This window comes from Phoenix dactylifera, chromosome 1 (genome assembly GCF_051530095.1).
Source record: "Phoenix dactylifera cultivar Ajwa chromosome 1, Ajwa_hap1_PhDact_Kaust_v1.1, whole genome shotgun sequence".
Taxonomy (NCBI): Eukaryota; Viridiplantae; Streptophyta; class Magnoliopsida; order Arecales; family Arecaceae; genus Phoenix; species Phoenix dactylifera.
Genome location: NC_143190.1, coordinates 51025940 through 51052984, shown reverse-complemented (window position 1 = coordinate 51052984; position 27045 = coordinate 51025940). Strand labels below are relative to the sequence as shown.

Here is a 27045-nt window from a genome sequence, read left to right as displayed (position 1 = left end):
CACAAAAGAGTAATTAATTTTTTACCGATAAAATAATATTTTGCATAAATCTCAAAGCACTCTAAATCATCTACAATGGTCTAATAATGAATTCATGTGAAGGAATGTGAATCATTTTCCCGTCCGAAAGATACAACCCTGCCCCATCTTATAAATAATTAAATCCCAACTTATTTGGAAATAAAAATGGCTCTGATCCCGTTATATATCACAGGGTCGGGGACTAGAGCTGTTAACGAGCCGAGCCGAGCCCGAGCCTGGGAGAGCTCGGCTCGGCTCGTTTCACAGAAGCTCGGGCCCGGGCTCGGTAACGAGCTCTACATTGGGCTCGAGCTCGGGCTTGCTTGGCAAAACAAAGGCTCGGGCTTGAGCTCGTAAAGCTCGTTTCAATTACGAGCTCCACAACGAGTCCGAGCTCGGGCTCGTAATCGGGCTCGAGCTCGGGCTCGGGCTCGATAACAAGCTATTTTTCTCTATGTGGTCAGATTTTTATGAATTATGGTGCTGAAATAAGATTTTTCAGTGGGAGACTAGAGCTCGTTTGAGCCGTGAGCTGCTCGGCCTCGAGCTCGGGCTTAGGCTCGGGTGTAAACGAGCCTCATATTGGGCTCGGGCTCGGGCTTGTTTGACTAACGAGCCGAGCCCGAGCCGAGCTTTTATCAAGCCGAGCCCAAGTCAAGCCCGAGCAGCTCGGCTCATTAACAGCCCTATCGGGGATCACGTTGTTTTGTTCACACGGGCAATCAGGCCGGTCATGGTTTCTGGTTGGTGGGGCTGGCTTGGTGGTCGGTTCTACCGTTTCTTTATAAACAATTAAAATCCCAACTTAAAAAGAAAAATGGTTCCTCGCTATGTCAGCCGAATTTCTAAAAAATATACGAATAGCTCGGGGTTTTAAGGGGATATTTGTGTTTTATTCGCGAGTATTCTAGGCTTTTTAAAAAGTGAGCTCAACGGCTTCCTTTGTCCAAAGGCCCAAATTGAGGAAGAAACCCTTCGCCGACTTCTTCCCAATTTCTCCTCCGTCTCTCCGCTGGCTGCCGCGCATCTGCGGCCTCTCCGCGGGAGCGTTGATTACGGTATTAAGCCCGTCGGGCGTGGCCTTGTACCTGGAAGCCTCTCCCCGCCGACGAGCCCTCCGCTCGTCGCCACCGCCGAGAACGCCGCCGCTTATCGATCTCCCGAGTTGCGACCTCCGTCGAAAATTCTGCCGCGTCGTCGCCGGCCTCGTTTTCCGAGGCGAATCTGAAGAGCCGGTAAGCCAAATTGCGAATCCCTTCTTAGATTGGATCATCATTGGCAATCGTTCTCTTTTGTTTTATAGTCCTCATTCTTTTTATAAGCCCTAAATCTTCTATTCTAAAATTCATCCCTTAATTAGCTGGTCAAAACCCTATTTGATGTAAGAATAAAAAGGAGCACTTCGTTAGTACTAATCTTCCCTTATGGTCTAATAGTTAGCATTGTGCACATAATATATTTCATTTTTCGTAAATAATTACTGAGAAGAAGAATCATGTTATCTTCATGTCATTTTATATTTTTTCCAATGTACCTACCTCACATTATATAAGGAACAATTCCTGGAGTTTTTGCGATCATTCAACCTAGGGTAATCCTGTTTTTCCATTATTTTGTTTAGGCTTTGGTGAATCACTATTTTGTCATCTCCCATTTAACATGCCATAAAGGAGGGATCCATCTTATATGAGTATTGATGGTAGTGGCTTTGTGGTGTTCACAAAAAACTCAAGTTTTAACGTCTCATGTTCAATTTCTTCTTCGTGACTGTTTATAATCTATTGTTTTGCTTCTATGGTTTGTCATCAATCTGTGGAGTCTATGTGTTATAAAGTTATGCTCCATCTTTTAACATATCATTACTTAACAGTGATGTTATGAGTTTTGTTCCATTAATAGTTGGAAACCTCTGCCTTGTGTAATGTCCCAGATTTGTTAAATACATGGAAACTCAAACCTGCAACCTGTTCCTGATCACTTCCTTAAGGGTCTGTTTGGTAAATCCTGCTGGATCTGGCACAATCTGACCGCATAGGCTGGAGAAGGGGAAGGAAGGGAGAGAGCATGAGAGGGGAAGGGAGAGTGCAGGGAGGCCACAGGTCCTAATCCCAGCAGGATTTGCCAAACAGGTGCTAAGTGTTTTCAGAATACCTGCCTTGTGGACCAGCAGCCCACACCCACATCTGCTCCTGGTTTTGGTGACTAAGGTTCTTGCTATTGTTTATGCAAGTTATCTTGCATTTGTTGTAGATGATTTTTATTTGGAACTATATTTGATGATTTATTTTCTTTTTCACTTACTCTATGGGATGATTCTCAATTGGATGTTTTAATGTAAGCATATTGATGATTTATTATCTTTTTCACTTACTCTATGGGATGATTCTCAATTGGATGTTTTAATGTAAGCATAGTTGGCCATGGTGAAAATGATTGCAAATATCCGTAGTCTTGACAATTTTTCTATTATGTTTATTTTTGTTAATTTTAATTTTCCTTGTTTTTCTCAAATTTTTTGAAAACACATGATTACTCCCTAATATTGAGTTCCCTTCAACAAATTATTTACAAATACTTAACTTGTGACTATGTTTATTATCACTCATTGAAAAGTTTGATCTTATGTACATGGAGGGGATTCATGTGGATCTAAGTTGCCCAGATAGATGTTTAAGCAGGGACCACACTTAAGAAGGAAATGTTTAGGAGGGGCCCTGCTTGTTAAGGGAGAAATATGAAAGTGTTGTGATAAGATTATATGTGAAGGAGTTCTGGTAGGCGTGGGGAGACCATGGTCCCTGCCTTCCCCTACCTGTCTATGTTCCTGGTGTTGGCAAGGGCATCCTCAACTTTCTTTAGAAAGAATGTCATATTTATGAATGGAGAAGTGATTTTAGTGCTGTTATCTTGATTCTGAGGGACTTCTAATGGTGGAGGTCTTGGCTGTATGTTCAGGAGAGAGGGATAACCTCCTAAAATTGTTAAAAGCAGTTTCAAAGATGCCCAAAATGTGAAATGGGAATCAATTAGCTGAGAAGACAACTAGTTAAGGACATAAAAACATAACAAAAAGCATTTGGTGGGAATATCTTCATGTGGTCATTTTAGTCTGTCCAGTAGTGTTGAGTTCGATAATGAACTATGCAACTCAGCATTGGATATGATATCATGTTGAAGCCAGCTGTTGATAACCGAGCCCCTTTTCAGGATCAAATAGAGGCTATCTTGATGATAATGGCATTGGGTAATCATGATAAATTAGATTAAGTTGATAATCTAAACTATTCAAATAAGTTGGGCCAGTCCTTGTGTATTTCCTAGGATGTTTACTAAACAACCTCTTGAAGCTCCTTGTACTCCACTTTGTGCCATCAGGCTACTTTTTGGGCCTGGCTCTAGAGTCTAGAATGATTCCATGTTTTTGATCGAGCTTGCTCAAATCGACTTCTATGTAGATCTGGATCTACAAAAAGTCTGTGCTAGTTTTCTGAAGAGATTGGCTATAGATTACTAGCATCAAATGCAGTTAAATGGATAAAATAAGATTAGATGCACATTTTCTTGATTGCGATACATAATATCTTTGTTATTCAATAGACAATACTTGGGAATTCTTCTGGTCAGTAATTGAAGGGAAGAGAAACTATGATAGTGCATTGCACATGGATATTAGTACCTTTAAAAGTCCCATCCCCGTTGAACATTATACAGAAGTGTTCTCACCTCTCAGACAAGCTCTGATGTCTAGGCCTGCCAAGCAGAGTTGCACAAACATGTAATGGAGATGCATGGTACGATTGGGCTTGTTTGCAGCTGTAGAATTGGTAGGAAGAAGGAAAGAAAGCCCATTATCCTAGGTTGCCATGCTAATTCTGATTGTTAAGATGAATATTAGTATTGATGGGGATATGGCCCTTATGTGATTTTTGCCTTCTCCTGATACTATATATTGAGGAATATTTCATTTGAGTAAATTAGCTTTGTTCACTTAACAAGACCTAATGAAGAATTTGTGTTTTAAAACCATGTAATGTTCACTTGAAAACTAATTTAAATAAGTCTTATGAACTTCAAATTATGAGAGCGAGATATATAGAGCAGGGGCCTCTAAGTATGCTGGTTAATTAATTAGGGAAACATGAGAGGTGTCCTGGTCACATGCTTGACACTTGTCTTTATCATACCAAATGCAAGGGTGCCTACCTGTGCCACTCGTAGAGCCTAAGACTTACACAGGTAGTGTTTCTAACAAATAGCTGTTACATGCAAAACTCATGACAACAAGGGTGTGAACAAAGCACTAGAAGAGTATGCATGTTGTGCGTAAAGCACTAAAGCTTAAACATGTGGAGAAGAATTTCTTTGTGTTGGAGTCTCCAAACTCCCCCATGCTTCCAAGTTTCAACCATAGATTCCGATCACCATCACATCAATGGACATGTGAAAATGTTCGCCGAAATATAATTGTAATTGTAAGATATGAGGAAGGTAGCTTCCCCATTTTTATGGAAGGAATGTAAAAGGTACTCCTATTTAAGAATTAGAACAAGATTTGCTACTTAGCACTAACCATTTGAAGAAGTGTCATAAGTTTTCCAAGAAAAGACAGGGCCTTTAAAGATGTCCTCATATATTAATAACTAGTGGCCAGGCACGTTCATGCATGTGGCCATGAGGGAACAAAATAGAGAAAATATCAAGTCTTGTGATATGCCTTGAGCAGTTGTGGAGAGCTGCATTGCAGCTTAGTAATTATTTTTATGGTGGAGTCAAAAGGAGGATGGAGTTCTAAAGAGTCTGCTATAATAGTACAGTCCTGTGGCATCATGTTACCGATGACTGAAATATTATGCTTCAAAAGAGCTGTGAGAAAGGTTCTGTTAGCATCTATATTTTCAGATAAGCAAACAATTGGAGGCAGCTACTAGATTCGTTCTACAATCCTAGTTGGAATATTTTGACAGAACATAGAGTTCTTGCTAATGTATTGTGAGCAGCTGCAGAAGTACTGCTGGATGGTGAAAGAAGATTATCCAATTTAGATCAAAATGCAATTTGATGCATGCTTTCATGACATTCATTCCCATTTTAACTGATGCTAACTATTATTCTAATATAAACTATGTTAAATTTTCTATGTGCTATGAGTGACTTTTATTTCAACATGCATCAGTTGCAAGGGAAAGTTCTTGATCTTGGACATGCCAATCGAATTGTTTGATCTGACTGGTTTTTGTTGCTAGATGCATTGTTACTTCCCACTTGTTTTTATGGATACTATTCAATTCTTGAAACATTTAGCATGATCATTCTCTCAGTACAAATTTTAAAAGATTTGATGCACATATAGCAAGCTCATATTCAATGACATGCATAACCTTCTAAAATTCCTTTTTATCTCATAATTAGCGATTTATGTCTTTTTGGTTGGCTATTATAAACTGAAATATACTCCTATTTTCCCAATTCGAGCCATAATTTGTTACTTGTAGTTATAACATCTTGCATTTAAGATATCCACAATAATGAAAAAAGAGAGAAATCTCATGCAACGGTCTGCCATTTCATAATGCACACTTTAATTTTTGGTTACTCCAATAAAATTATTTGAAGTGTTCCATTACTAAAATGTTCTTGGTGGTCTTGCCACTTCAATTTTTCAGGATTCCAACTTGCCTGGTAGGTTTCACGCGGAAAAGGCAAAGCCATGTTAGCTGAAAAGAATGATTCCATCTTTGCTGCTGCCTCGGTTGACACATCTTACTCCATGATTGACCATGGTCCACTGGAAGAAGATGATGAGTGGGTGATAGTTAAAAAACAAAGAATCACCATTCTGGTTCCTCCTCCATCACCTGAACAGCCTCAACCTGAAATTCCTGAGAATAACTGCACCCAAACAAAGTCAAGGAGAAATGTTAGGAGAAGCTCAAATATTCAAAAGAAAAGGCGTCAGAAGCAGTGCAAAGATGGGCTCAAGGAACATGCTGTCATCCGTTATGAGAACAAAGTTTCAGTTGATGATCAGCCCAGGGAAGCTGCTGTAACCCCTTGTGAGAAGAGAATACAGAGTGCTTGTGTCAGAATGAAACCTCGAAAATCTGTTCACAACCTTGTTGCTCCACTTGAAAATCCAACACTCGTTAATGGTTCTGATCACATTTCTGGAAAGCCATTGTTGCAGCAGCTGTCGTTTGTTCGTGTTCCTGGTGATGGAAATGTTGCAGTCCCCAATAAAACAAGAATAATTAGACGCTCGAGAACAATTGGAGGTGCCCCTAGGCTGCCAGTTGGTGCATTAAATGTTGTGAATCAGCGAATGCGAGCATTGAACCTTGAGAGGGAGCTCAAAGGATTTGGCGGGCTGAGAAACTGGCTGCTGTCTCAGGATCTTGATCGATTCATACGAATTTTTGAGAGGGAAAAGCTAGGCGTCTATCAGTTGGTCAATCTCACAATGAGCAAGCTCAAAGACATGGGAGCCGATGCAGTTGGACCAAGAAGGAAGCTGATTCATGCTCTTGACAGTCTCTGCCACCCCTACTATTTCAAGGCCTTGCCATGATACACCTGGATTATAAAAGTAAACGGTCACCAATTCACCATCTCTTTTCAAGTTGTTTTCGGCATTGTTTAAAAATAAAGCTTCATAATTTGGGGTTCCAACATCAACGTATTTGGCCCGAGCTTAACGACATCAGTCACTCCAGTTTCAGCCTATTATCTTCAGTACATCAGTTTCTTAAAAAGCAGCATAAAGTACGACAGATTGATCCTCACGTGGGCGCTTGAGCCACCGGATCAGACAGAACTTTAGGGTAAAATGTTTAACAACTTTGGTTTAATGTTATTAAATGTCTCTTTTCAGATGCTTCACTAATAAATCAGAAAACTTGACAGGCTCTTGTATATCACAATTTTAATGCTTGATAATAGATACGGTTCTGTACATTTTTTATGAATTAGATAAACTGAAATGCTCTTTTAACTGATGTTTTGCCGTACTACACGGTGTTAGATAATGGGCAATGCAATTGTATTCCGTATTAACTACTCAAACTTGTTAAGTGATCATGAAATTGCAATTCAAAAAGTATGTAGCATGTCGTAGTACATTGGCTCCTCAGATTGATTGAATCCTCTTTGGATTGCTTTAGTCGCTGCACTGTTTTGTCATTGAGTTGCTTCACCGACAATCGATCCAATCATGGTCCTTTGGACAAATCTCCTAAATTCTTAACAGATTTTTATTTGAGTCAGTCCTAGCATTGTTTTCTTGTTTGTTTACAGATGGTTTACATTTGCTCTTGTTTTTCTATTCAAAACTATGCATAACATGCTTCCTAAATCAGCTGGTTTTTAAAGCCATCGCCATACATGCAAGCAACAAGATAATGCCTGCCCCATCGTGCACTGTCAGAGAACTAGAACGCATCTACCCTCCCCTCTTCGTTTGGTGGCCAAACCATCTACCTTCCCTTTCCCTGACAACTACTTTGCCTCCCCAGTTCCTAAAACCAAATCCATATTCCACAACAAAAAAAAATAAAAATAAAAAAGCGAAAAAAGGAGCGGAAAAAACAGAGAGAGAGGAGGAGGAGGAGGAGGGCAAGATTCGTGACACTAAGAGCACCAACACTACGAACTAATATATACAAGCACACGAGAAACTAGGTTCTTATGGATAAAAGGCAACACCAACATCATCCAAAGACCATACAAACCTTCAAAGAAGAACACAAGCATTTATTAAAGGTTCTAACAAGTTCGCGGTCGCCACCCACCGGCATCCTTGAAACACTGACCAGCTCTCTCATTCCAGCAACCATCATCGAAGTTCTTAGAGTAACTGACTGCATCATAACCAAATGTAAGGGGTTTGGAGCCGCATATGCTCCTCCCTTCCTTCAACAATCTCTTGAGGAGCTTTCGCCAGTTCCGGCTCCTATCGGCGGCTTCGTGACCGAGGAGGTGGAAACGAGAGGGATTTCGATACACCGGGAACCACGTCGGAGAGGCCATGCAGCCTGAGAAGTATGCCGGGCGCTTTGGAGATGAGTCGGTCTCCATGTGGTAATAGCCTCCTTCCTCCACTCTCAAGATGTGAAGGAGAGGAGCTCACCTGCTTGTGTGGTTTAATATATGAACACCGAGGTGAGGTGAGGTGAGATGAGATGAGATGTGATGAGAGGGGAGGGGAGAAGTGGGGGGGGGGTTTGGTATCGGAGAGCGAGTGGATTAGGGTCACACTCATCATCATGGAGTGGATGTGGACAAAAAGAGCCATCTGGGAGTTTTACAAGCCGTACAGAAGTGGTGAGCTGGTGGCGACGGGGGCACGTCGTTTTGGTACAACGACTCTACGGGTGGGCCCATAGGTCTGTATCGGGGCATCTGCTCCTCCTCTTCGGGCGCACAAAGAGGCGAGCATGTGCTCGTACTCTTTCCTCGAGGACACGGCATGGGCTCCCCTCCCACTGCCGCTTGCGTTTGAATGGTTTTGATATGATGTATTTGAATGATTTTGATATGGTGTACTTTTACCTGATGTTGATATAGGTATAGATCATCGAAGTCATTCCGACCTCGGTAAACGCTGAAGTAAATTTTTTCTCAACTTTTGCTTCGAGTGCCGGGTTTATCCAGCCGAACAACGAAGAACGGCAACGTGTTTCCAATTTTAAGGCGGTTAATGTGCGTTAATGACATAACTATAATTTTATTAATTCAGGAGCGGTTGCTGCAACTAATTCGGCCATTAGTGCACCATCCAACGGTTATCATCTATGTGTGTAACGTGAGACTGTTACTAAGAAGTAGTTACTGTATGTCCGGCCAATCTCATTAACATCCTATTCTATATAAAGGTGCGACTAGGAAATCTTTAGGTATGTTCTATTTGCCGCTCTCAAGTTTTTCTCCATTTTTCTAGAATTTGACTGATTTAAACATCAAAGAATTCTTCGTCGGATAAATTCCAGTAAGAGAATTTCCATTTCTATTTTCAAGTCGGCTAGGCGGTACCAGGCATACTCTAGCCTAACTTTCAAGCTAAGAGAATTGGTTCCGTTGTCACCAACTGCTTCCACCAACTCTCTAGCCTAACTTTCAAGCTAGGAGCTTAGTTACGGACCTCATCTCAGCTTCTCGATTCGGATTCTAACAGTGCCATGCTCCCAATCTGAAATCGTAAGTCGGGATTGTGACGATCGCCACATACTCCCACGAGCATGCAAAACATTTCAACATGATATCAGATGCATTGTAGCGAAGATAATTTAAATAACTAAAAGCCATAATTCAATTAGTTAATAAATCCAACTCACAAATAAAATTTAAGAGTCTTACATCAATTAAATCTTAGATAATAAACTATGAAAAGATTATAATAACACTAAATTTAAACTATGTAGATATTTTCGAATCCCATTTCTAGTCTCACTCCCAAAACAGTACTCGCGTTCGAAACAAAGTATCCGAATCTGTAAAGAAAAGAAGAGATAATGAGCTTGATACCCTAGTTAGTAATAAATATTTAACTAGATAATTCATATAATAAGATAAGATATGATAGCTAAATATGTATTTTATCCCAAATCAGTGCATAAACATAATTAGTTCTTTTCCAAAACACAAATCCAATGTATCCAATATCTTTTAAATATTCACACACACACACATATATATAAATTCAATTTGAAACAAATCATATTTGACACAGTATTCTGTAACTATAACCACGCTTATATCTTATACCTAGGATAGAAACAGATACATAACCACACTCATACCCTGAGAAGGCCCAGAATACTGTATTTATATCCTGCAGTGTAGGTCAGAATACCATATTTATATCCTATAAAGAGGTCAGAAATAGAACAATGAGCTTAGTAATAATCAGAGTGCCGATATAACCCTCAATTGGTAGAGTTCAAAATATAGTCAAGCTAAGAATTCAAATCTGATACATATTAAAGCTCTTTATATAAAGTAACATATCTGCCATAATCCAGTCAGAATATGCATATTTCATATTAAATCAATAAATAATAAAATTTTGAAAAATCTCAAAATTACAAGTTTACTTTCTATTCAAAAATACAATTTCACAAGCCCAAAAATTACACAAATCGATGACTAATTTATCTAATTTCAAAAATAAAACTATTTAAATAAAATATTAAAAAAAGATGGATCATTACTTCTCCTGCACGAACAACCAACGGACAATCTACTGATTTTAAAAACCTTGTCAAGCCTAATATTTAAAAAATTATATTTTTATCAAAATTTAGTTATAATTAATAAAATTTGAAATCTTGAAATTTGAAATTTCTATATGAAACTAAGACTCATAATTAATAATATAAGGTAGAGATGGAAGAAGAACAGTACTAGCCCAGCAAAAGCCCTCTGAAGTTTTGGGGTGGTCTAATTGGGACAATCTAGCTAGGCAAATCACATGACGAAATCATACTCGAGTTTACATGATGCTGTAAGATCGGGCCACGAGTCGACACACGGCACGGCGGTACAGGACCTCGTTTCCACTGAGTTGACAATGTGCAGATGAAAGGGAGAGAGAAAATGAGAGAGACCACTATTGGGTCCACTAAACATCATGAGGGGGAGAGAGAGAGAGAGAGAGAGAGAGAGCGAACGGAGCTTAAGGCCTCTCTTAAGAAGAAAGAGAGGGAAAAAAAGAGAGGGGAGGATGGCGATGTCGATGTTGGCGCTGGCTAAGGAGGGTATGGAGGAGGATTAACTAAAGGATCATTATTTTGTTGGTCCTTTTTTTTTTTGGGTTGGTTTCGGGCTAATTTGCTATCTAGGCCGATCAAGTGATTCAGGCTTAGTTTTTTTGGGGTTGGGTGTTACAAGCGGCAACAGGTATGTCAAGGGGTCCAAAAATCTTCTTACCAAACGAAATTTGGGATCACGAAGCTGCCATAGTTCTAGCGAAGACATTGCATCCATCATTCAAGCTGGCCTGTGGGCCAAACATACACCCGTGAGTGTCAGAAAATATTCAGATTTATGTCGTCAAAAGAGACGCGAGTTTATTGGAATTGTACCAGCGTGATTCAAAAATCTCGCTCCAAAATATCACTCAGCAAGGTAGAGCTTTGACTTGGTTCCAAACGAACCACAAGAATGACCGATGCCGGCCAGGTGCCGCTGTTGTGGTTGCTGTTTCTTCTGCTTCTACTTGAGAAATTTTAGTTACTGAATAATTTCCAAGTATTAGTTGACATTGTCATCGTTCGTTAGTATTTATTTGCATGACCAGATTTTTAAAAGGTCGTGAACGCTTTGTAGACATTTTACTGATCTTCTAAATTTTGTAATGAATACTTCTTTTGTTGTTTTAATTCGCTTACGGAGCAATGTTCTTTAGCTTGCTGGTCAATCAATGCGGAACATTTTTTACCAAAATTTTGATACACAAATTGTTCTATGGAGGGTTTTGTTAGTACATAAATCATGCGTCTGTTCAATGTGGGGCAATTATGAAGAGAGATGCGGCTACACTTTTGGGGTCAATTATGCCTCTACTCATCTTCATATTTGAAAAAGGAAAAATTAGAAAGCCTTTCCTCGGAGTAACATGGAAAGGTTGAGATTTTAGAAATAGTAATTTACAGCAAAAAACTATGAATTTTGATGGAAGGCAAAACTGGATCGTCCTACTCCAATGAAACCACCCAATTCTTGCCAAGCAGGCTAGACCTCGGCCCCGCTAAGAGTCGCACCGACCTCAGGCCCTGCCGAAGGCCAAGCTGACCTCGAACCCTGCCGAAAGCCGAACCGACCTCAATATATTTTAATATATATATTATTATTTTAATATTTTAAAATATAATATTTATATATTTTTAAATTTTATTTAAATTTTAACTATATTTTTTTATTATGACTGAGGCTTGAACTTGAGCTCAAGTCTAGTCAATCTCGAGTAATATTTTTTTTTATTAAGTCGAGTTCGAAGTTAGATATTTTTGATGTAAAGTTTGAGATTGGATATTAAGGCTTGATATGATTTTGAGTCGAGTTTCGAGTCCGAGTATTTTGAATCGAGTTGAACTCAAGCTTCTAGCTACTCAACTAGACTTCAGCTACCAAATAAATAATCTGATAGAAAATATCTACAGCTCCCTAAATAGATTCCATAGTGTGTATGAATTCCTGAATTAGTTAAACTGCAGTTGTTATATAAAAATTGGTTTAGGAAAAATATCCGTAAGTCACCGAGAAGATTACCTATTACTTATCGATGCTGATCTTGAGTCAATTTCCTCTAAAGATTGCCTAATAGCTGCAAACTTCTTAAATAAATTTATTCAAAGCAATCTATTTACAAGTCCGTAAGGAGTCTGTCAATTACTTTTTGGTCAGATTTATTAGTGTCAAATCATGCCGGAGACTGCAAGTGCGTGCAGTCCTTAATACAAATATTGTGAGAACCTGGGACTGGGCCGACCATTGCAGATTCTTCTTCTTCTCCCATCCGCATGCCTCCTCCGCAGGAAGAAGAAGAGGGCTGGCCGTCGCGGGCGCCGCCAGCCTCGACTTGGCCTCTCCCGAGCTCGCCGACCTCCCTTCATGGGAGAAGAAAGAAGAAGAAAGAGGGGGGGGGGGGGGGGAGGAGATGAAGTCGAACTCGTGAACTTCCAGTGTGGGAGGAATATTTGCTTTGTAATTGTCACATTTGCCGGAAGAAGCTTCTGGAGAAGAAGAAAAGAAAAAGAAAAGAAAAGAAAAGAAAAGTAAATAATAATAATAAAATAAAGGGAAGAGGGTGGTTTACGAGTATGAACCCGAATCCGAATCCGAACCCGGGGTGTTGGACACTTCTGCAGGATCGGCTCTGAGAGAATGTTAAGATTTAAGTTATATATATATATATATATATATATATATATATATATATATATATATATATATATATATTGTGATGAATTTTAAAAGAAAAGTATGATTTTTGGATATTAGGTTTTGCAAGGGATTTGTGGGATTAATTAGATTTGTTGTGGGTCGCCTTCGAAGTAAGTAATGAACTGCCTTCTTTAGACTCTTCATTTATATAATATTATTTTTGCTCGAATAAATTGTTAATGAATTTATACGTGATTTATGAATTTTACGAGATGACGATTTGAATGAAAAATAGATAGGTGAATTGGAATAATATTTTTCGGATATATTTATTGTTTTTGCATCGTACAAGCATATTTAAATCGGATTATGATATATCTATTATGTTACAAAAGAATTTTGATGTGCATCAAATTTGGAACTCTCAGCCTGACTATGTTTTGGACTCTGCCAATTGAGGGTTATGCATTGGCAATTCTGGCCCCACCACAGGGTATAATTGTAGTATTCTGGCCCACTCCGTAGGATATAAGTGGGGTTCTGTTTCTGGCCTAGCTACAGGGTATAAGTATGGTCGTAGTTAAAGGCTGTTGAGATGAATGTGATTTGTTTCGAATCAGATTTATGATTATGTATATGGATATTTGAAAGATACGGATTTCAATGAATTTGTGTTTGAAAAGGAATTGATTATGCTATTATATTGATTCATCGTAATTTGTATTTATATTTTATGTTATTATATGAATTGACTAGTTAAGGTGTTTATTACTCACTAGGTTGTCTAACTTATTATACAATTTCTTGTTGTTTTACATATTTCGAGAACTAACCTATCGGGGTTTCAAAATGGAAGAACGACTAGAAGATTAGGATTTATTTAAATTGATGTTTTATCTTAGATTAGGATTTATTTAAAGCATAAGTTATCTTAGATTAGGATTTATTTAAATTGATGTTTTATCTTTATTGTTCCGCTGCATATTTAGAACTGTGAAACTTTATGACTCGAGTTAGTCAATAAAATAAGATTGCATTTATCCAGTTAAATTAGTTTAGATTTATAATTGAGATGTTTGGTTAAGATGCCTTGCATGCTCGTGGGGAAAGTTTTCTACGGGTGTGCGGTAGTTGGCGTGGACCCCCGGTTCGCGATCTCGGGCCGGGGCGTGACAAATATGTTCGGAAAAATTTAACTAGAGGTCTCTTAAAGGTGTACCAAGTTGCTTACAATCCATGTGTCATGAAATTCGTATGGATGACAAAGATTGTCCGCAGCTTTGTGCCACATTCAGTATGCATTCAAAATACTTGCTGTTCAAGGAGTAGCTTACACTATTATTTGCTGCTAGCAATACTTGTTAATCAAGATTGGTGATTAGGAGAGCAAATTTATGAGTAAAGAAATAGGGAAATTGAGTTGCAATGCCAAAGAAGCAGACTGCAAAGAGTGCATAACCACCCCAGAGAGGAGTCGGGCACTGAATATAAATCAATTTCACTGATCACAGCTTGGCCCAAGACTTAAGATAACGGCCGAAACCCTTATCCTATAAAAAAAGATAGGAAAAGATCTTCGGTAAGCCATTAGAAGCAATACAAAGCAATTCAAAACACTCATAAACCTCTCCAAAAACTCTACTAATTTAGCCATCAGAAGACTCTCGCCGGAATCCCTGGCCAAGGCTTTGTGCATGTACACCAGTGCGCAGGAAGTGGCTCCCTTTCTTCCCTTTCTCCATTCTGGCCGACGTCTTCTCGGCTTCTTCCAGCATGGTCGCCCTGAGGCCAAATTTCAACCACAACAAATTTCATTGTCCCCTACATGATTCTTGCAAGGAGGACGAGACAACATATGATATACATGCAGATGTGTGTTTAATCCAAAGAATGCAGAACTATTCTGAACCAGATAGTTCTGCCCATTTCGAGCTGTACCAGTGGCTCACTGATACGGTTTCGGTTTTGAAACCGGTTCGTTGTCGGAGCCTGAGAAGAAGAAGAGCAAGAAAGAGCGAGCAGAGGACGGAGGGAGAAAGAGCAACATTTCGAAACAGGGAGCGTAGCCGCGGCCTCGGCCTCCACCGCACCCCCCCACACACACAGCCTCCGCCGGTGTCCACTGCCGCTCTTTCTCCCTCCCTCCCTCCCCCCGCTCGCTCTCTCTTTCCCTTCTCCTTCTCTAGCTCCGGCAGGTTTCCTCTCTCGGTATGGGCCTGACACGGCCGGTACCGACTCGTGCCGTAGGGAAACCGATCGGTGCCCGGTACCGGCACGGTAGATCTTAGTATAATCTCATATCATTTATGCAATGGTAGATCTTGAATATTTATACAGGATTAAGGAGTCTAAATAACACCTTCCATAGCTTTTCTGGATGAGGTTCTAGATTAATACAATAAAACCAAAATGGACTAAATAACACCATTTGGCATTATCTTTTTGAATGAGACCCTTAAATGTTACAAATAAAATTATATGAATTTGAAGACATTGCAGTATATACCTATTTGGATTGACTAGGAGTTAATCCTGGTGTTTATATTAGACTTGTGATACTTATAATTAGGCTTGAATAGATTTAGACCCTTAGCCTCGTGAAGATATGATGGCATAAATTGAAGAAGCATATGGGGACCTATGCGAGCATATGCGCTATGTACATGATAGATCTTTGATATTTATACATGGCAAAAAAAATCTAAATAACATCTTTTAGCTAACTTTTTTGGATGAGATACTGGGCTATAATATATTTCTATATGATATATTCCCAGAAAGAGATGCTAGGATGGTGACCGTAATGCTTAATAAAAAAAGGGATTATTTTTTGATGTACAAATGCAAAATGGTAGCAAATGCACATTCTGCGTTGCAAGATTAACCTGCTATGATAAAATAAAATGCTTCACAATCAGCTGCTGGGTAAGGTGGCGACGGTCATAACTTTAGCCCAGTTCAGGCAAAAGCCATGAGAAAATTATTCTAGAAATAGGCAGATAAAAGGGTTCACACGTTGCTCGTTCGTTCACAGCCTTCCCCAAGGAGATTTGGCTCGAGGCGTGCAGGAATCCCCTTACCTTCAATTCTTCCCCCACAGCATTTTGTATTCCCCAGCAGACAAAGCTGAAGAGTTCCATTTTCTATAGCAAACTTTTCCATCAGAATGCGACTGACTTTCTTCTTCCCATATCCTCTTAAAAATCTCCCACCACCATCTCTTACCAGAAGTTTAAAGATATTATAGTTCTTAACAAGCTGAAACAAACAATTTTTCAGTAGACTGGCTTGGGGATTACCATTGTCCTCACGTCATAGGCCTAGACCAAGCAATCCGAAGACAGTGAACTGAACACATATTCAACAGAGTAAGATACTGTAATTAGCACAACAGATTACATGCAGAATTGGAGATAAGAGTATGATCAAGTACAGTGTTAACTCATGGTAAAAATGACGCCCCCCCCCCCCCCCCCCCAAACAAAAAAAAAAAAAAATCTTGGTTATTTACAAGCATTATGACCAAGAACTTGCCCACAGAAGCTGCCAACATATTACAGCTCGACTGTCTCATTATTTGCATGCCTATTTATAAGAAGTGGAATGCTTATCTGTCCTTTTCCATATGATTGCAATTAATCCCCATAGAAGCAGTGAACCATGGTGCGATGCCTCAATCACCACCCTTGTGCTGTTGGTTCAGCTAGTCACAGCTTCAGTTGCAATGCTCTGTTCCCTCATAAATCAGCTAGGAATTATGAGCTGACAAGGTTGCTATATGGGGCTTGCTTTGAGAGCCTGCATTTGTCATATTAAATTCAAAAGATCTGTTTACACTAGGAATCAAATTACGTATAGCATCTAAACTTATAATGATTGACTCAACTAAACTGTTGCTAATACACCTTTTTCGAATCAAGGAAACCTCAGTATTTAAAGATGTATAAATGAAATACGATGGCATGGAACTAAGATAAGGCAACATGAGAGTCATTTTGGGGGATATTTAGAGTAGCAACCGAAAAATGTAAATATACAGTCTTGATTAATGTTCAGTCTTAAAACTAGAAAAGCTATACCTAAAGAAAATGAGTTCAGAGAGCCACATATAAAACATCTGTTCAGATGCAAGTAGTTTGCTCAACATACGTGAAAATATTAATCCTCTTAATTTATTTGTTTCCTGAACAAGAAATTATTTAAGGCACTAATATCTTGCCATCAAATAATATATGAAATGATGAACCTGATTCTTCTTATTAGACCTCAGGGCTGCAAATGTTGAATTTCATAAACAGCTAAAATGTCAAGGGAAATCAACTTGATGGTCCTCAAGGGAAAATATCAGCCACCGTATTTTCACATTGCTCGAGCTTCGCTAAGAACTTTCCACCTGATATAAGGTAGCCAATTGACTGTATAGAGCAAGAGGATATTTGCACAGGATATTTTGGGCATACCTTACTCTGTGATGATGTGACAGCAGTCCTCCACTGAAGATTACGGGTATCTATCAGACTTTCCCTGATAAATGTCACCTCCCTCGATTCTTCTGGTCTATGAGCTGCCAGATGAGGAGGCAGTTCTCTCATGACCCACAATATGAAGCCTGATGGCACTGATGAACCTGTCAGAAAGTTATCAATATAAGGTGAGGTTTGACAGCATTATTGTGAAAAAAAGGTTGAGATTTAGTAGATTTTTATATAACTATAATTCAGTAATTCTTTCAGGAATACTATCCAAATGTAACACAAGCATGCTCCATAAACTGCAAGGTAGTGACAAATTTTCAGCAAGTTTAATTGTATTTATGAGATGAAGTAGAAAAACCATATGTTCAGCTTTAATGTTATATAACAATGATTGATGGTAGAAAAGAAGATTTTAGATGGAGCTAATTTGCTAGAATTTTTCTTTTTTAAAGCATGATGGATCTCACCACAGCATGCTTTTGTACCTAAACTAAAATTTTTTAGGCATACTGATAGATTTAGTGAAGTTGCAAGCTCAATATATTTGACAATGAATTGATGAAGCCAAAAGAGACAACTAATATAAATTTTATGGATTAACAAGGTTCCACCAGAGATCCATCTCTACCATAAGCTCATGGTACACATCAGGTTATTGGTACCTCCAATAACTTAATGAACCAAATCATATCATTTAAACTCAGCCATTACAAGGACTTGTACTCTTCTATTATAATTATCCTTGAAAAAGTGGCAAATATGATGAGATTTCCAAATGCCGTTAAATTTTTCTAAAACCTGAGAAAGGCGGAATCCTCTGGATCCACAATCCCATGCCAAATCTCCCCTCCTTTTCTCTACCCCATGAAACCCACATGGACTCCCCTTTCTTCCTTCTACCATCATGAAAACCATCACATGCACTCCCCTCTCTTTCTTTTGACAACCACCTCCCTCTTTCTTCTACAACTTCGCAACACAAACATGACATCTGCCTTTTCTTTTACCACCATATCCACTGTGACGTTCCTTCACCCTGTTCCATCTCCATCTTCCCTTCATTTTCATCTTTGGAGTAGTTTGATCTTGGTGCAAACATTCATCTTCCTTGCTTAGTGTATTTATACCCATGCTTGATGAAGAATCAATTAAAACGGAGATGTGGATTTTGTGGTGTTGTTTTTGTTATAGGTAATTCACTATGGTATCACATCAACATGGATCAAGTAGGCTAGTTGGATCAAGGAGAGATGGGTCAGGCTCGATCATGCAAGTGAAGCATGTCATAAATTCCCAGGATTTGGTTGGGTCATCAAAGATGCATGGGTAGGTTCGGGTCAACAACTTTTTTTCAACCTAATCTTGGGTCAAATCATGCATGATTACAGCTTTATATGTAGGTTGATCCAAGCCAATATTTTTCCACAATTACCCAACTTAAAGCTAGCCTATCAATGTTTTAAAAGGCAGTTGCGGTATGTGGGTGGTCAAGGGACTGCATAGGCATATGTGTTATGTGGGTTGCATATGTGGGCACAAATGTGGTTAGAATTTTAAATATTTAAAAATAAATATAATATATTAAGTACAAGAATAGCATCAATACTTTTATAAATAACAGCAGTATTAACAAGAACAAAATCTAGCAATTTGTATTTGCTGTCAATATTCAATTCTTAGTAGTAATTATGATAGCATAATTAATATATTGAGATTACATGTATCCAGTCTGTTTGAAATATGCATCCAACCAAACTATTAGCTTGAAATCTGTCTTGTTTGCATAGGCTTGCATAAGATTGGCCAAATATGGTTGCCCAATGCTAAAAGTCTCAAATTTGCGGTAACATAATGATAAGTAGACCAGATATGCAATGGGACAATGTTAATCCTGCTACACATCTTCAAAGTGCTAAGCAAACTGTCTTTCAGTCCATATATGACCCAACCACATACATTAACTACATACAGGATATGTGGTGCGGTTAGGGGATTGCATACATATAAGCAGCCTCATGCATGGTATTAAGAACAATATAACCTATACTTATGACATACCCTCTAATGAAATACAACCCAGAGGAACACAAATCACAATGTAAACCTGTTATCAAAGTTCTCCTAAGATGCAACCTAACCCATCATGGCCCAATTTGTGTATATATTAAGACTTTCCTTATGTAGTTCAGGTTCGGGATTGGTAGTTTGGTTGATTGTCAAGTTGCCTTGAACATTCTCATGGTCGGAAGGTGCTTGTGAGTTGGGTCTGGTTGTCCACTGACCCAAAACAACCTGCCAAAGTTGCATCATGACCTAAATTCACATGGTGCATGCAATGACACCCGAAAACATGAGCAAAATAAAGTTAGATACCATTTGAATACCAACAGATACTAATTTATACATGTATCAGCTAAGGCATATGCTAAGAATTCCTTCAACAGTCATCAAGGACAACTAACCAACTAAGGGCCTGTTTGGATATTCCTACATAATTGGGCTGAAAATCTTTTAAAAATTGGCCCTGTTAGCCCATCTAGCTTGCATTTTCTAATAGCCTATCCAAACCCAGCCCAGATTCTAGCCTCTAAGCTACAGGAAGAAAAAAAGACCTATGGAGGTCATTTTTTTCTTCCCACAGGATATGTGCTAGGTGGAGCTTGGTTAATACAAGGCCATGCTTAAATAGACGGCTCAATCCATGAATCCTACAGAATTTTCTGCCCAATCCTATAAGAATAGCCAAACATGCCCTAAGCTGGCATCTTAACAATACTTTTGGCCAGTTCGAGCTGGTACAGGATGCTGTGAGCAGCATAAGTCGGTTCAATTGTATGTACTGGTACAACTGCAAAAACTGTTATTTCTGCATACAGTTTTAAAACACCTGAATTATTTTATCCTCAACTTACTGCTATTTACCCTTAATTCATCTGTTTTCAACCTTTTTTAATTGTCCATATATGTTACCATGACCAGTATGGATTTAAACCCTTAATGATCAAAAATTTAAAGTTATAAAGATCCAAAATGCCTTCAAAGTTGGGATTGGATAACTGATACTAACCTCTCAGAAAGTTAAAGCTGATAAATCTGGGTTCAGGTATTGGAACAAGAATCCATGACATTTAAAATCGCGTATATATCTCAAAATTATCTTGATGGTGCTTAAAGTCTTGATACTGTTTCCTTTTATTGAGAAAAAGGATTTACACTGCATTGTGCTTGAGGTATCTCAAATACAAATGTGCAATTAGGGACCTTGAGACATTTTCAATGCCAAATAAGAGAATCTATTATTGAACATTTTCATATCAGCATTAAGTATGTAGGATTTTATGATGGCTTTGTTTGCTAACTAACAATAATTGTTTAAATTATGCTTATAAAACAAAATAAAGTGCAAGAGAAAGCATTACCTATAAAGTAATAAAGAAATATTAGAACTGAACTGCTTGTGCTGTCCAAATTTGCTGAATGCCGATAAGACAGCACCTGCAGCTGAAAGCAATACAGAGGCTCAAAAATCAGCAATTGGCAGTTGACCCCTAATGTTGCCTAGGATCTAAATAATGTAGGAAACCATAAGAACATACAGGAATATTAGTAGCAAGGGCTAGTACAGCATATAATGTGAAACACACGAGAGTGAGGGCTGCCAAACTTGCAACCTGCACATAATACCAAAATATGCAATAAAATTAGCTCCTGCAAGTCAATGATATAAGAACTCATGCAATTGAAGCATGCATAGAACCATTTTGAAAGCCAACTCAATATGTCATTTCTAAGCCCATTAAAAAAGACGAGTAGACACATGTTGACTACTTGAAACATGTCAGGAATCAAGCCTAAGGAATTCACAACATAAAATTTACTAGACATAATCTATTACTGACATGCATAATGAAGATAGTATTGCTAGTAAACATGCAAAACACAAACTATATTACTAATTAGAAAATAACCTATAAGATTATCACTTTTCTTTATAATCATTAATAGTGTTTTTGGGTAGTAATGTTCGTTAACAGTTTATATGATGATCTTTTAAACTAATCTTTGTTAAGAGTAACCCTAATTTTCTTAGCTCTTGCCAAATTTGAATTTCCATTACATGTCAGTATCCAATACCTAAGCTTGTTTCCATGCAAGACCGACAATATAAAGAAAAAGTTAATAAGATATTCCTACTCACTATTGACTGAAGATGCTTATATAATTACCAATGCATTGATCCTGACATTCAGCATAGTGTCTTTAAAGCAAATGTGAAAGACAAACTAAAAATAACTAGAGAATAGGCACCTTCCACAGTTCAGTTGAGGCCATCTCAGATCTTATTTTGCTCATTTTGGAGAACAGCGGTAGTCCTTAATATGACCAAGAATCAAAAAAAAAGACATATTGAGGTCTTAGAAGCTGAAAACACCAAAAAATGATATCAAGCACCTGTTTTTTGTTTAGAGAATTATCATAATAAAGAGAAAAGAATCATAAGGCACAAACTAGGTCCTGTAATTTGATTCCTGAAGATTGGATGTTCAATCATTCACATATTAAATATACTGGTAAAAAACAAAGAAAAACTTGATCAAAGCATGAATCAAGACAGAAGTAAAAAATGTGAAACGATAACTTAACGGATTTAAGTTTTGATATGGAGTCAGCTGGGTCTAACATTAATAGGGGTTCGTTAGGGTATCATCCTTGGTAGGTGATGTCTTCATTGTCAGTTTCTAATCAAGACAGCAATTACTCCTCACTTGATCTAATGTCTTGTATTAGTTTGTTCTTCTGTAGACAACAGATAATGCATGTGCAGTCAAGAAAGATACTGAAACATGGCAGATCCTTGCACCTTGTGCTGGTCATAGCCAGTCCAATGATTTTGTGAACTTGCTTGACCAGCAAAAATTAATTGACTGATGGAAATCTGCAAAACAAATGTGCTTCTTCATACATTGTCAGCTATGTTATGGTCTGACTTTGCAACCATCAAGTTATTACATAAATGCCGAAGGAACGAAATTTGTTAGCATCATGAGCGACAAGTGGCTTATTAGCAAAGAAAAGATATTCATTTGATCTATCCTAATCTGACACAGAAAGCTATGGCATAACCCTCCACGCCCAATAGATCAGTTAGTCAAGAAACTGTGAACATAGATATATAGTTCATTCCTGCTGGGTGAAAACAACATAACAATCAGTTTACACTTGGTCACTAGGAAAATGAAGAAAAAGGAAACTGGAGGCTACATATGCCCAATCTTTACATAGTTAACTATCATTTCTCATTTTCATTTATTTCCCTCGACTTTGGTGCAATGCTAAAATGCTTGGTCTAACAATTAAAATGGTCAACCTTTGAGTCTTGGGGCAGCCACTTTATGAAGGTGAAAAAAAAAACAAAAATTAGGCCACTCGCTAGTTCGCCCCTCCCAAGACCCCAGACAACCAGGGCTACAAATGGGTAATGGCCCTTTATTTTATCCCCTCAACTTTCTCAGAATCAAAAGAGAACCATAGGCTTCAAAGCAAACCTTTGTTTGTTTCTAGCAAAGAGCATACAATACTTTGATATTGTTCCCATCATTGTATTTGTCTATCCTTGCTTGCCCCATTTTTAACAAAACAGGCTCCTCAATTTAGCCTGATCACATAAACTTATCCATTTGAAATTTAATTCATAACAGAACATTGGATTCTAGTCAAGGGGAAAAAGAAGAAGCCTATCAATTTTTCTCAGGCAGGTACACTACTCAAGTCCATTCGGAAGTTAGTCTCATCTTATATAAGAAAATTTTAGGAAGTGGGACAGTTATCTTGAGTCACACCTCAAAGGGTTGGATGTGAGTCAACAAAACACAAGCCTTATTCAATTTTTTTACAATAATATGTTGAGCTGGCAGTATATAACCACACATGCCTATTAGATATAATTTTCATAAATTAGGAAGTTAATTTCAGAGCTGGCCTACAGGTAAAATGCCATCCATTTGAGAGATGATTTTTTCACAAGGGGAAGAATTATGTGATTATGCATTGGCTCAAAAGAATGGCCACATAACTTATAAGCTGGAACATTTGTTGTCTACCTAAATAGGAAACATACTGCTTTACCCAAGGTATCAAAATTCTCGGAATTATTAAAAAATTCACAAATTATTTTCACTAAATGTATTAATAAAAAATATTCAGTTATTCTTGAATTATTCACAGATTTTACAATTTATTAATGAATGATTAAAGGCTAACTTAAGAAACCTTCACATTTCCATTAGTCAAGTAATATTTTTTTTTCATTTCTTCACAGTAAATCCGTGTCGATATATTCAGCTAATATTAATGTATTAAGAGTGAAATACTTTTTGCGTAAGTTTGTGAGAAGGGTCTCACGGAATTCAGAATTCCACATTAATATAATTCAAGTTTTTTTATGATGTAATTGTAACTCTGTATGGCAATAAATCTTCAGTCACCTCAGTCTTGATATTCGTTTTTAAGTTCTTTCCACTTAAAAAATTGCTTTTTTTTCTTGCTGGTGCTGAATGAACATGGTAAAATACCCAAGCTTCTCTTGAATATAAAATGTAAAAAACAAAACTTTTCGATATATATTCTAATTTGTAATATGTAATAATGTTGTTATATCTTTGTTTAGTGAAATCAAGGACAACTTTGACTTCTTTTTTTAATGAACATTAACTTTGTCCTTGTTTTCAAGTGAACTTTGTTCCCCCACCCCGAATTATGTTGGAAACTTATGCGAGCTTGTAGTTGGTTTGCATTTTCATGTCCGTGCTTTGTACTGTTTCTCAAAATTTAATGAAATATGTTAGAGAAAGTATAGCAATGTGTTGTACATATGTACCAAACATATACATATTAGCAAGATGTCCATGGATTTATCCTTTCTTTCTTAATGATCAACACATCCAAGCAAACTATAGAATATCTATATGTGCTGTACGTGAGTTCCTTATTCTTGCATTGAGCATTGTAATCATTTATTTATTGGTACTCATTCCGACATACTTCCCTGTTTCCATAACTATAAATGTAGCTTTGTAAAATATTTCTATCTTGCATGGCTGTAATTTAATATTATAATGCTAGAGTGGAGAAGCAATTTTCACACAAGATGTTATTTAATTGTTTATGAACAAATATCTAGATGAATATGACCAAAAAGATAGTATAAAGTTTATGTAATATGATTCTTTTGAAGTATTAATAAGTGAATACTGGTCAAATCCATAGGTGCAACCTCTAACCAAAAAAGAAAAATCATATAGTAACAACGTTGACTATAAAACTGCTTACCGTAGCATGCCAAAGCACAACCTGGTAGAAGGATAGTGACAGAAAAGATGCCCAAATATATCTGCAATAAAATAATTGCAATTTTATAAGGAATTAATGATATTTTTTCCTGGCTCAGAGTTGTACGAAAATATTAACAGATTTCAAGAAAAGACAACTATCTAGGGCATACTATTTCTAGTCTGCGTTAGGTTTGCAAGCTACAGATCACTCAAAATCTGAAGCTTGGGAAAGACCTTTCAAGAAGTGAATCTACAGCTTTCTGTTGCTCATGAATATATAACTATTTGAAGTTACAGAAGATAATTATATCTAAAATATACTGGACATTACTAACATGTCTGCATTACTTTCTAATATGTAATATACACGTCTACCCAAGGTCCGGCGTACCGGTGGCCGGCCGGACCGGTACGGTACCGGTCCGGACCGGTACGGTACCGGCCGGGCTCCGCGAGCCAGACTTTTTTTTTTTTTAATGTTGTCTCTGTTGGATCTTAAATTAAGTGAAAATTGATGTTTTTTTATTACTTTTTTCATGATTTTTGATATTTTCATATTTAAATTTAGGGTTGAAATTTGAAACATATATGATGCATGATTGCATGTTATGTTTTCCTCCCGTTCCAAATGATAAAATCATACACATAAAATATCTTCAAATTAAGATACAATCATTTACATACATTTAAAGTACTCTAGGATATTTAAAATCGGGACGAGTGCCGATGGCTCTCGTAGATATCTGGATCATAAGTATAATCAGGAGGAGGCAAATCAACCCAATCAGAAGGAACGCGCGCCAGGTTATAAGAACTGTCGGATCTCTCGCTCACGCTCTGGCTCTGAGAGGTGTCCTCTGATTGTGTAGGGGCCCATCCAAATATGGCGGAAGCAAAATCCAATGCACCATATCCGTATTCGTCAGGCTGAAGCTGTGGATAATAGAATCCGTATCCGTATGTTGTCGGATCTGCAGTCGTATCCTGTCTTCCTGAACGACCTCGAGGAGCCCGTCTTCTATATCCAATAATATCCTCACGATCTCTATCAGGTGGTCGACCGTGGTCCGTATCCTGTGTAGCACCCATAAATTGGAACTCACCGGTGAAATAAAGACCACCCTCCGGCTGTGTCTCATGAGTACCATACTGTCCTCCGCTCCCTCCATGGCTAGAAGATCCATCACCACCAGAACCTTCATCGCTGCTAGTCCAAGTCTCTTCCTCGACACTCTCCATTGGGATTCTTTGTTTTCCTTTCCTGGCCCTCTCTGTCTGGCTCCCCTGTGCCTGCGGCTGATCAGCTCTGGGAGTGCGTGGAATATTGCGCTCAGCCCATTGCTCTGGATCGACCCCAGCTTCGGTGGCTATGAAGGTAGCTGGTCGTGGAGGCGATCCTGGCTCGTCAAGCTCGGGCTCCTGCTGCTGGCCTACAAGCCAGCCGAGTAGTGGATCATCGTCATCAGCGGTGAAGGACCCGTAAATCGGATCTGTATACTTGAGCTCCACTTCCTCCTGGATGCACTTTAGCCTCAACCGCAAATTGTAATGCACATAAACAAGGTCGTTGAGGCGTTTTTGCGTCAAACGGTTTCTTTGTTTGCTGTGGATAAGGGCGAAGGTGGACCAATTGCGCTCACATCCACTAGAGGAGACTGTTTGGGAGAGGATCCGGATAGCTATCCGCTTTAGATTTCTCGCGGATCTGCCAAAATGCACCCACCATTCAACTGCAAAAATATTTATGAAAATTACATATATGATAGTTCCATAATAGTAACTAAGTAACACCAGGTGAATATTTTCCTGATGTGTCACGTACCTGGATTCATATTGTGTTTGCTGACGACAGCCGCTCGTTGGCCAAAACTGTAGCTGCCCTCTCTAAATAATTTGCTCTGTGAAAAATAAGCATAAGAAAACCATGTTAATAATTGAAGATGCTGATATACTTACACATGCTAGTAATTACTAAATCATAATTACCTCTTCAAGACATAGGGCCGCTTTTTCTGGATCTGCCTCCATCTTGTAAATCACATTACGCAAAGCATCCAGAAGTGTTTCATCCATACCAATTCCATCTATGCTGTACTGGAACCGGGGGTTTAGGTAGTATGCTGCACATATACGAGACTATCTTAGCATAATTATATAATTATATCCATCACTATAATTGTCACTATAATTATATCTTAGTTTACCTGCTAGATGTAATTCCGTACCCATTTGCGCTCCCCACCGTTGCTCAATGATGTTGATGTATGACCGGCCATGTGCTGGATCTGCCTCCATAATCTGATCCTTTGCCTTAACCATCATGTGATACAAAAACCCCATCT

At 38.3% G+C, this 27045-nt stretch overlaps 4 protein-coding genes across 13 annotated transcripts in view; 1 reads left to right on the top strand and 3 right to left on the bottom strand.

Moving 5' to 3' along the window:
* Window positions 1-768: 768 nt before the first annotated feature.
* On the top strand, window positions 769-6992 carry LOC103709869 (Sterile alpha motif (SAM) domain-containing protein). Of its 2 annotated transcripts, XM_088705595.2 has the most exons (3): window positions 769-1256; window positions 1952-2228; window positions 5685-6992. In XM_088705595.2, the coding sequence occupies exon 3, from the start codon at window positions 5729-5731 to the stop codon at window positions 6584-6586; it is 858 nt and encodes a 285-aa protein (XP_088561721.2). In that variant the 5' UTR covers window positions 769-1256; window positions 1952-2228; window positions 5685-5728; the 3' UTR covers window positions 6587-6992. The 2 variants fall into 2 exon arrangements, with proteins under 2 accessions (XP_088561721.2, XP_008793616.3); XM_008795394.6 differs by lacking the exon at window positions 1952-2228 and having other exon boundaries at window positions 771-1256.
* Window positions 6993-7639: 647 nt separating this feature from the next.
* Window positions 7640-10998, bottom strand: LOC149768732 (uncharacterized). The gene is made up of 4 exons (XM_089926376.1): window positions 10942-10998; window positions 10683-10760; window positions 9778-9844; window positions 7640-8138 (listed from the first exon to the last, which is right to left on the bottom strand). Exons 1-4 carry the CDS (start codon window positions 10996-10998, stop codon window positions 7780-7782), a joined length of 561 nt encoding a protein of 186 aa, XP_089782502.1. The 3' UTR covers window positions 7640-7779.
* Window positions 10999-16254: 5256 nt separating this feature from the next.
* The window catches only part of LOC103709867 (tobamovirus multiplication protein 1-like), a 34487-nt gene continuing 23696 nt past the window's right edge, over window positions 16255-27045 (bottom strand). For 5 of the 9 annotated variants that reach the window (XR_016396353.1, XR_015969331.2, XR_015969329.2 and 2 more), the window contains 6 exons: window positions 24702-24762; window positions 21681-21745; window positions 20969-21043; window positions 20792-20873; window positions 17144-17524; window positions 16255-16695 (listed from right to left, as the gene is read on the bottom strand). Coding sequence is in view for 3 of the 9 variants with exons in the window: in XM_008795391.6 (XP_008793613.4) it covers window positions 16672-16695; window positions 17358-17524; window positions 20792-20873; window positions 20969-21043; window positions 21681-21745; window positions 24702-24762 (474 nt within the window). In the remaining 6 variants the exon portion in view is untranslated. Of the gene's footprint in view, window positions 16696-17143; window positions 17525-20791; window positions 20874-20968; window positions 21044-21680; window positions 21746-24701; window positions 24763-27045 lie in introns of those variants that run through there. The other 4 variants (XM_008795391.6, XM_089925211.1, XR_016396354.1 and 1 more) reach the window with 3 other exon arrangements.
* LOC149768731 (uncharacterized) lies at window positions 25183-27045 on the bottom strand. The gene is made up of 4 exons (XM_088705577.2): window positions 26908-27045; window positions 26690-26823; window positions 26526-26601; window positions 25183-26433 (listed from the first exon to the last, which is right to left on the bottom strand). Exons 1-4 carry the CDS (start codon window positions 27041-27043, stop codon window positions 25409-25411), a joined length of 1371 nt encoding a protein of 456 aa, XP_088561703.2. The 5' UTR covers window positions 27044-27045; the 3' UTR covers window positions 25183-25408.